Here is a 10,921-nt window from a genome sequence, read left to right as displayed (position 1 = left end):
CTCCCTCACCCCCCCGCGTTGGAATTTCGAAAAATCCTTTCTTAGTGTGCGTTTCCATGACGTACCCTAACTGTTTACCAAATTTCACCTCTTTAGGTTAAGCGGTTTGCTCTGGGCGATGATGAATCAGTGAATGAATGAGTGAGTCAGTCAGGACAAGCAATTTTATATATTTAGATTAATAATTTTTCTTATTGTACCTAAGAAATATTAATTAAATAACTAGCAGGTAGGCCTGGCGTTGCTCGGGCAAAAAGTAACGATAGCAAAGATTAATAGTCAACCTTACCCGTTTTCACAGAATGCAAGAATTGGGTCCCCCGTTACCAGACTAATTGGAGAATTTTTAGATGGGTCTAAAAATATCTTCGATTTCCTGCAAAAACGAAAGAAAACTGCACTTTCTCTTAACACTTCCATTGTTGACACGTCCATTGTTGACACTTCCATTGTTACTTCACACTTCTATTATTGATGGAAGTGTTAAGCTTAATCCTGTCCCTCTCCCCGGGGGGAATTTCGAAAAATCCCTTTTTAGTGTGCGTTTTCGTGACGTACGCTAACTATGTTTCAAATTTCAGCTTTCAACTCCTAACCGTTTGGGCTCTGCGCTTATTATTATTATCAACTCGTCTCGATTATATATATAGATAAAAAATACAGTATTTTTGAAGTTAAAATAATATTAAAGTAACGAATACCAAAACCAAAATGATGTAGAGATACGACGCGCTTGTATATCGATGGCGTCACGTAACTGAAGAGCGAACGAAAAGAACCGAATCGAATTAATTAAGTCGGAAAAAAGAAAGTGTGCATTATAATCGAGAAAATGCGACTATTGTATTAATCTTTAAAATATTGGCATTAAATCTGTCTTATAAAATCACGACGACTCCCGTAAATCGAGTTATCCGATAAGAATAAAATAAAATACCAATATAGCCCTATCATTGAAAAAATTGCTTATTTTTGTTCATCTTCAAGTAGAAATGGCTAAAAAGTGCGCAAAATACGTACGGAAATACGTTATTACCGGACCACCTGTCTAAAAGACCACTTTTTGAAGGAACCTTGAGTGGTCGCCATAGGCAGGTTTTACTGTATATATTATTTAGACATATATACATAGTTTAGACATATATATATATGTGTGTGTGTGTGTGTCTTTATACAATAAACAAGTTATAACTATACTGTTTATATATATTTTACTCACGTATGACAGACGCGAAAAAATAAATTAGTTATGTATATTATGTATATGTATATGTATATATATAATTCGTCTCTGTAATCCAAAAATTTCTCGTAGACGGACTCACAGCAAAACTTTTAGTTAGGAACTCACTTTTATTCTTTAAAAAATGACATATGCATTTCAGGTTAGTACATACATCCAACCCCTCCTCAGTGTCTTAAAAATAAAATTTGTGTGTGAGATACCAATACATCTAAACACAAACAATTGTTTCTCATCAATACACCTTAAAATTATCGTACAAGTTTAAAGAGCACTTGAAGTGTTTGCATTACATCACATCTAAAAGCAAATTACATTATGACAATTTTTCTAGTCTAGTTATATAGTAATATCCAATACTTTAATTAATCGAATATAAAGAAGCAAAATAGTTTTATAACATTCAATGCAAAGCTGGTATTTACTTTTATTTTTATAACAGTTATAAACAGACGAGAGAATAAAGAAAATGCTCAAAATATGAAAATGAAGAAACTTCCATCTGCATCCTTTTTACCAATTTTGTGGAATATTGTATTTTATCAACGTGACAGACAATACTACAAATCGTCCGCGGGCATACGTAAGTTATTGCCTTTTATTGAAAAATTTGATTGTTTATGATTATATAAATTATTTTGAAGATATTTTAAATGTATTAGCTGGACTCCCTACAGTATTCCCCAAAGAGAAAGTTGTATATATCAACATATTTGGATATAAATTAATTTTTTTCATACATCCGGAATCTGCAAAGGTAATAAATTATACATAGTTATGCATTATGTTCATTACTAGCTGCAAAGATCCGTTTCGTTGGGTTTTTATTTGTTCGTACATTTGTATGTAATATAGTTTTTGTTTTTTATATATAAAAGACTGTTTTTCTAAGTAGAGTAGACCCCTATAACGCGGAGATATGTTCCTCGTTATACGAATTTCGCTTTGTAGGAATCCTTAAATACGTGAGCCAATCACAGCCCGACACGTGTGAAGTTTACGGACTACGGCTGTTTGAAAGGTTTTCTTCCATAAAATTAATCGATTCTAGACTAATCCGACTCAACATTACCAAAATACGTATATTTTTTTTGGAAATAATCCGTATAAACTATGCTATAAACAAAAAATTGTAGGATTTCTTACCGAGTGTGCACCATTCGACATCGCCGTTGCTCAAGCTTGTTTTCGTAGCGGAACAGCGCAGAAAACCGCTTCAGATGTTATTTTTCTGCGAAAACTTCGTTGAACTTTGGAGACATCATTAATATAAATAATTTTAATCGCCGTTGAATAAGAAATGTTTCTTTCACAAGAAACGTATAAAATTACAGTACTGTATTAGACTTACGGTACCTAATTTACATACTGTACAGACGATAGCTCGTACAGTATTACGTGGCAATTTTACAAATGCAATTTATTCGGCTGATTTTCTGAGAAGCCGTAAACGAAAGCGCCAATTTGATAATTGTGACGATAATATTCAAGTTTCTGCCAAGGATAATTACAAAATAAATAGAGGAGAAGGTGGTATTATTGAACCCCATTTTCATTTTAGTGAATTCTAAACAAGGTATCATAACTACACCCACTTGTGCGAAAAGTAGCGGTAACTATTAAACTAAATGTTCCTAATTTTTGGAGATTTTTCGCTAGTATAAATATAAGTATGGTTTTTGAAGGTTTTTTACAAAAAGACAAGTAGACTTAGAGAAAATCGGGTGGTAATATGGAACCTTACTCTATGTTTTCAAAAAATGCTTTAATGTATCCAAAAATAAATAAGAATGTACAAAGAATGTTAAATAATTACAAAATTATTTACTCCAATGTATTTTATCGAAAAAATGCTTTTATAATAGAAAAATATGACTTCCATTAACAATATACTTGTATATTCCAGCAGCTTTTTTTCGATATTCTCAGGAAGAATTGGCTTTCTTCCCAGTCTTTTTCACAAATTGCTCCAGACGAATGTTTACTTGCAAAGAGAGAGTTCGGAGGAGTTGGGTTCCATATTAAAATCACCAATGGGGTCCATATTAAAAGAACCAATGGAATTGCCATCTTGAATTAACTTATGTCTGTCAAGATCAAATTTTAAAAAACGTGAACATCACACAGATTAATATATACCCCTAAGTCTCTGGAACGGAATACATGCACCAGTGAACTTACAACTACACGATTTATATTTTAAAAATAATTAAATTCACTTAGCATTCAAAACTTTAGAATTTTGAAAAACACAAATTTGCTGATTCACTACGGACAACCGTTTAACTGAAGTTAATTAATTAAACGGGTTTTTGCTATGGATGTCTGCCTAGTGCATTCAGCCACATTCAGCTACAGTTCGCCTTTATTATCAATTCGAAATGGAGTGGTTCCATAATACCACCTTTTTCTCTATTTTTTTATGTAATATGTGATTCTTTAGTCAACAAGTTGATTAGAAGAAAAACTGCATATGCATCTAATAACATTTTTTATATTTTTATTTACTGAAACAGATGTACACAGTGCAGATTATTTTGAGATAATAAATAACATGCATAAAACAGATATTTACATTCGTAACGAGTGGCTTCAGTTTAACGCTATTTTAAAAGATAACTACATAGAAAAGAATCCCCAGAAATGTAATATTTTATTACAAATAATAATATAATATTAATCTTGTCCAATTTTTTCCTTTTTCAGAGCCTTACAAATGTATGGCTAATATTGATGTATCTGCACATTAATTAATATCAGTTAAAATAACCTTAAAATTTAGCCATTAAATTTTTTCATATAAATTTATCGTGAATACGGTCATCTTCTGTAATATTTTCAGTTGTTTTTTTATTAAACAACTGAAAATATTACAGAAGATGGTTATAATCACGATAAATAATTACCGGTTCTGGCTGAGTTTAATGCGTATGACCAAAAACTGAAAAAATCAAAAAGAAATGCAACAAAGGCTGTATGTCTTAAGAAAATATGTCATTATAATTGAAAAAAAACAAAAAGCAATTTATAAAAATCGCCATATTCGCTTGATCTCATTTATGTTTGTAATTCGACCAATTAATTAATTAACAAATTTATATTATGCGAAAACCCTCTCAAATTTGATAAGCTGAAAAATTATTACAGAAATTATATCAAAATATACTATGTGTATACATATATAAATATGAAGAAAGACAATAAATTGTTATCCACAAGATCTGAATTCAAAGTGTTTAAAATATATTTATGTGAATAATGTGAGAATACGGACGAGGGTCAAGGCCCTCTAATCGATCTGTTAGACCTGCTCACTTTGTCACTGGATGGCTTGTTTTTACAGAACCCTGAGTGGTAAGATTCTGTGCGGGGGTGTGCATAAGGAATAAATATTCGACTAAGAAGGTCATTGTTATAAAAATCAGCAATTTAATTGCAGAAGACCAAAACATCACAGACAAATAATATAATAACAAAACATAAAACATATGTCTAACCTAAGACTATAATCCGTCTGAGAGAGAAAGCTTATGTGAGGACCAGAAATTTCGTGTTATAAACTAATTTTTTTTTGTTTAATAAACTTTATAAAGACGGAACGAGAAAACAGAAAATTAAAAGAGAAAAAGGAAAAATAAAATCAATAAAATCCTCGATTCCCACGAGTTGGGTTCCTTGTTGAGATGAGTACATTTCTGTGTCACGATTGTGTCACCCGTCACCTCATTGGACCAAGAAGATCGTCATCGCTGACGAAATCGGGGAAAGGTTCGAAAAAGAGGACTTGATATAAAAGGGACAGGCACGATGAGTACGGGGGGTGGAAGTTATTATTGGTGTCTGTGTGTGCGCGCCGATCGTCTACCTCCCGCCGAGATTCCTGAATGTCAACTAACACCTCCTTCTTGCCTACAGAACTAGAAGACCTCAACACCTACTCAACTGAAAAGAACTGTTGGACCTTTTTTGTGCTGGACTTGATCAACAATACAACCTAAGGTATTTATCCTGCCCGCGCACTATTGTACGCTCTCTCTCTCTCCGCGTAAACTAAACGTGCACCCGGTCGTTAATTTGAAATAGAAATTTAATAATAACTGAACCCGACTCATGTAGTTCATGTTCGCATTTTATTCACTGATGTAAACTTAAGTTAGATTATATATAAATAAACGGTTGTTTATATTTAAAACTTCTGGAGTGCTGTTTCTTCCATTTTTCTCTCCGTTTCTCCATTCCGGGTCCAAACCGCGTACGCTACCGCTCGCGTGTCGTAAAGTCGCGATTTCCGAGTCCTGCGAGACTCGGTGGTGTCACATCCTGACGTGGTATCGAAGAGATACCGACCCTACGGTCACACTTACAATAAATCATATTACCTCGTGGGTCATTCTGGATGAGCTGATTTTGTGTAGGTCGACAGCTGATGCTAGACGTTAGAAGGAGGGGTCGTATGGCATGTTCTATTGAGGAGGAACTGCCCCGAATCTATTCAAGTCACCCTTTTTATCCTTGATTATTTCCCAATGTCTATTCCCAGAAATGCATCATCTAACAGGATGCATTTTTGTGTCATAGGACCGGGTGGTGTGCAAAATTTTTAGATAGAAGGTGGTGAGGAAGAAAGCCAAACATCCTAAATTCTTATTAAATGTTGCGTTATCGAGTATATTTGCAGGATGTTGAAGTTTGTAACCTTTTTAGGGAAAATTGATAAAATTTAGTAAAACATAAGTTAAATTATTTGTGTTGGTTTTATTAGGTTTATTTAGAGTGAACTTATAAAACTGACATTTCTAGAGTTCTTCCTTAAATATCTCTATAAAGATTATATGTGTAGTCCATCCAGATTATCACAATAATCAACAAAAACAAGAATAAACCAATGATTGCGATAAGTCTTTACTTAAAACTCTGCTTTTATAAAATAACTTTCTAAATTCAGGTGTGAGGCGATCATTTATAAAAAATATTATATTTTTCGATACTATATATACGTTATATTCGTGACTTCAAATTGTTCAACATGTTCATTTTTAAAAATATAAAAAATTCGCCTTAATTTCGAAATTAATATGACTTGTTTTACCAAACAAAGAATAACTGAACAAATCTTTAAGCCAGCGATTTCTTAATTATTCTATATTTTGCCTAACACTACTTAGTCTCAATTATTTATTTTGACATCGACACAATGTCGTACTGCAATTTTTAATTTATTTAATTTCACTTCAAATTAGTGGTGGCTTGCCCATGTAAATCATACTTTTAACAAAAGAGTGTGCTGGTTATCTATCTAATACCTTGCAAGAAAACATGTTTGAATTGAGATAACACGGCCTCCCGTCCATATCGATTTAACTCTCGACATTCCATGAGTCGAATCTATTAGTTGTCGATATTAAAAAACGACGAATGGACGAACAGACGGATGACAGTGGGTATTTATAAATCTACAATATTTTCAATTTTCAGCCAATAAATTATTTCGCAGTCAGTAGAGCAAGTGGTATTGTGACTAATGTTTAAAGGTGATATAAAAATTTCGTTTGTTACTTGGAAGCTTATATGTATCAATAATTCTAACAATAAGTTTCATAACTTGTGTTCAAAAACTTCTTTGTCTAAATCATCCTTATTCACTATCCGAATAGAGCTTCTGTAAAATAAATACGCAGAACTTTAATACCAAAAATATATTTATTTCGAAACCACGAAATTATTCGTTAAAATTCTGAAATTCTTTTCCATTTTCTATTATTAATTAAACGAAACCAGCATTTTGTATTTAATTTGTTTTCATTTATTATAATTGTTTTTTAAACATTGAACAGGAATTTATGAATACAGAAGTTCGCTTAAAGTTTTTACTTTCATTAATATCACATCAATTTCAAGAAGATTCTTTCGATCTCGATCATTTATTTTGTAAAAAAAAAAATAAACGTAAAGTGACAAAAATAATTTTGAAGAAATCAATTTAATTCCGAAGACAGCAATAAAACTCTTAAGTATTTATATAAAAAAGAAACTGAAATAAACTTGAATACTATGATACGCTACTTGTCTAGTCTTCTCAATGGTTAGTGAGCGCTAAGATTGGCTTTACTTTACTTCTAGACTTATTACACCATCACAGGACATCAAATTAGATTTAGAAAAACACTATTTTATTTTCAGAATGCATTTCGGACATAGAGTCCCTCATCAGCTATTTGCTACAAAATTAATAGGAGGTTAACAATTTTATAAAAAGGCCGTGATTGACAGAAATGAACAAAAATGTGGACTTACATTTGACATGTGGGTTCGACGCGTTGAACATTAATTAAAAGATTAAGCATACGATATACAAGATTTCTCGTTAAAAACGGTAATGTTGGTGCAATAACGTAATAATAAACAGAGGTACTGGTAAAACAGTAAAGTTATAAAAATATACATTGTTAACAAAATGATAAGTAAATTCACAGTAACACGAACAGAGTAAGAAGACGATTCGAAGTACATTCCAGGGTGACTGTCACCCTCACCCCTATCCGTTTTCACACCTCTCCCCTCCCCCCACGCCTCCTCTGGTCAAATATGCGTACCACGATTCATGTAATTTTTGGCCAGAGTTATTATTCATGATTTTCTCTTTGTTTTTAATTATTTCTAAGTGTTCGTACCATCTTCTTTTATAAGTATTTGGTTCCTTTCTAAGTATTTTGACAGTATCCTTTACAATCTGACAGCCTTCATTATTACAGTGGGCGGCTACAGCCGAGCTATCATTGTTGTGTGCTATGGCAGAGATATGTTCATTGAAACGGACCTTTAATTCCCTACTAGTTTCACCAATGTAAGATTTGGGTGTGGTACAGTCGCACTCAAATTTGTAAACAACGTTTTTTTGGTCCCATATGTTAGCTTTCCTGTTAGGTACGTTTATTTCCTTATGTAAGCTGTTGCGATGTTCGGGTACCAGAATAATATTATACTTAACTAATTTACTTTTGATTCTTTCAAAAATATTCGTAACGTAAGGAATTTTAAGGAATTTATAAGCAGTGTTGTCAATTGGTTGTTTGTGTGCATTAACATATTTTTTATTAAGCCAGTTACTAATCATGCGCTTGCTATAACCGTTCAATAAGTATGTTTTTATGATGTCTTCGATTTCATTGGATATATCGGTATCATATGTGGTACGTTGCATAATTTTATCCAAGTACATGTAGAAAGTATTCTTTTTTATATAAGTTGGTACTTCAGATGTAAAGTGTATGACGCTGTCAATAGTACAAGGTTTTTTATATTTTTTAAAGGTTGTTTTGTCTTTGTGTCTCGTGACGAGAATGTCTAAGAATGGTAACTGACAGTTGCATTCAGGTTCTAAGTCAAATTTAATGTCATTATCTATTTTATTTACGTGTTCCAGAATTTTATTCGCCTGTATGATGTTGTCATCATATATGAGAAAACAGTCGTCGACGTAACGGTACAGTTCTATTATACCCTTGATATTGACAACGTCATGATCAATATTGCACATACTTAATTCAGCAAGGATTGGTCCTATTATTGAGCCCATTGTAGACGCAGACATCTACAAGCAACTGTTGAATCAAAATACGTACATTGAACTGCATAATGATCCAACTAACCTTCTTAACAAAAAATTAAAAAAGGCAATTGTTAACCTTGAGAAACAAAATCTTATTAGCCAAACAGAAAAACATTTTATTCTCAATACTGAAAACAGAACACCCAAGTTCTCTTACAGGGTTAAAACCCATAAAGTTCCAGTCTCCTATAGACCTCTGGTAGATATAAAAGGATATATCTTTTATAATTTAGAACTTATTTTAAAAGAAAAACTAAACACCCTCGTTAAATCCCCTTATAGCATACAGTGCACTGACTACTTTATACAAAAACTCAAAACTTTAAAGTTCGAGCCCACCTACAGGATTGCCTCCTTGGACGTACGCAGCATGTATCCGTCCATTAAACGCAACAGAATATTAGCTACATTAAAAACCCAAAACTGTCAGCAATGGATCATAGATATGGTAACTCTTGTGTTGGAAAATAATTATTTTGTCAGCCAAAAAAGATTCTTTAGACAATGCGATGGTATCCCCATGGGCTCAATAATAGGACCAATCCTTGCTGAATTAAGTATGTGCAATATCGATCATGACGTTGTCAATATCAAGGGTATAATAGAACTGTACCGTTACGTCGACGACTGTTTTCTCATATATGATGACAACATCATACAGGCGGATAAAATTCTGGAACACGTAAATAAAATAGATAATGACATTAAATTTGACTTAGAACCTGAATGCAACTGTCAGTTACCATTCTTAGACATTCTCGTCACGAGACACAAAGACAAAACAACCTTTAAAAAATATAAAAAACCTTGTACTATTGACAGCGTCATACACTTTACATCTGAAGTACCAACTTATATAAAAAAGAATACTTTCTACATGTACTTGGATAAAATTATGCAACGTACCACATATGATACCGATATATCCAATGAAATCGAAGACATCATAAAAACATACTTATTGAACGGTTATAGCAAGCGCATGATTAGTAACTGGCTTAATAAAAAATATGTTAATGCACACAAACAACCAATTGACAGTACTGCTTATAAATTCCTTACGTTACGAATATTTTTGAAAGAATCAAAAGTAAATTAGTTAAGTATAATATTATTCTGGTACCCGAACATCGCAACAGCTTACATAAGGAAATAAACGTACCTAACAGGAAAGCTAACATATGGGACCAAAAAAACGTTGTTTACAAATTTGAGTGCGACTGTACCACACCCAAATCTTACATTGGTGAAACTAGTAGGGAATTAAAGGTCCGTTTCAATGAACATATCTCTGCCATAGCACACAACAATGATAGCTCGGCTGTAGCCGCCCACTGTAATAATGAAGGCTGTCAGATTGTAAAGGATACTGTCAAAATACTTAGAAAGGAACCAAATACTTATAAAAGAAGATGGTACGAACACTTAGAAATAATTAAAAACAAAGAGAAAATCATGAATAATAACTCTGGCCAAAAATTACATGAATCGTGGTACGCATATTTGACCAGAGGAGGCGTGGGGGGAGGGGAGAGGTGTGAAAACGGATAGGGGTGAGGGTGACAGTCACCCTGGAATGTACTTCGAATCGTCTTGTTACTCTGTTCGTGTTACTGTGAATTTACTTATCATTTTGTTAACAATGTATATTTTTATAACTTTACTGTTTTACCAGAACCTCTGTTTATTATTACGTTATTGCACCAACATTACCGTTTTTAACGAGAAATCTTGTATATCGTATGCTTAATCTTTTAATTAATGTTCAACGCGTCGAATCCACATGTCAAATGTAAGTCCACATTTTTGTTCATTTCTGTCAATCACGGCCTTTTTATAAAATTGTTAACCTCCTATTAATTTTGTAGCAAATAGCTGATGAGGGACTCTATGTCCGAAATGCATTCTGAAAATAAAATAGTGTTTTTCTAAATCTAATTTGATGTCCTGTGGTGGTGTAATAAGTCTAGAAGTAAAGTAAAGCCAATCTTAGCGCTCACTAACCATTGAAATAAACTTCATGAGCAATCTATCTATACGTGTGAGATCTTCCTTTGAAAAATTGCAAA

At 32.8% G+C, this 10,921-nt stretch overlaps 2 protein-coding genes across 2 annotated transcripts; one reads left to right on the top strand and one right to left on the bottom strand.

The window, feature by feature from the left end:
* Positions 1 to 7,778: 7,778 nt before the first annotated feature.
* LOC111615734 lies at positions 7,779 to 8,819 on the bottom strand. The gene has a single exon (XM_023357173.1). It carries the CDS (start codon positions 8,817 to 8,819, stop codon positions 7,779 to 7,781), a length of 1,041 nt encoding a protein of 346 aa, XP_023212941.1.
* Positions 8,820 to 9,222: 403 nt separating this feature from the next.
* On the top strand, positions 9,223 to 9,951 carry LOC111615732. Its single transcript, XM_023357172.1, has one exon. It carries the CDS (start codon positions 9,223 to 9,225, stop codon positions 9,949 to 9,951), a length of 729 nt encoding a protein of 242 aa, XP_023212940.1.
* Positions 9,952 to 10,921: the final 970 nt, after the last annotated feature.

The sequence above is a fragment of the Centruroides sculpturatus genome, unplaced genomic scaffold (assembly GCF_000671375.1).
Source record: "Centruroides sculpturatus isolate CEXI.00-Female unplaced genomic scaffold, Cexi_2.0 scaffold2510, whole genome shotgun sequence".
Lineage (NCBI taxonomy): Eukaryota > Metazoa > Arthropoda > Arachnida > Scorpiones > Buthidae > Centruroides > Centruroides sculpturatus.
Note: the sequence above shows the minus strand (reverse complement) of the source record. Positions and strands in the feature narration are given on the sequence as shown.

Bases quoted from the DNA above. Each gene is read 5' to 3' on its own strand.
- LOC111615734 (XM_023357173.1), bottom strand. From the start codon at position 8,819: ATGGGCTCAATAATAGGACCAATCCTTGCTGAATTAAGTATGTGCAAT.
- LOC111615732 (XM_023357172.1), top strand. From the start codon at position 9,223: ATGTATCCGTCCATTAAACGCAACAGAATATTAGCTACATTAAAAACC.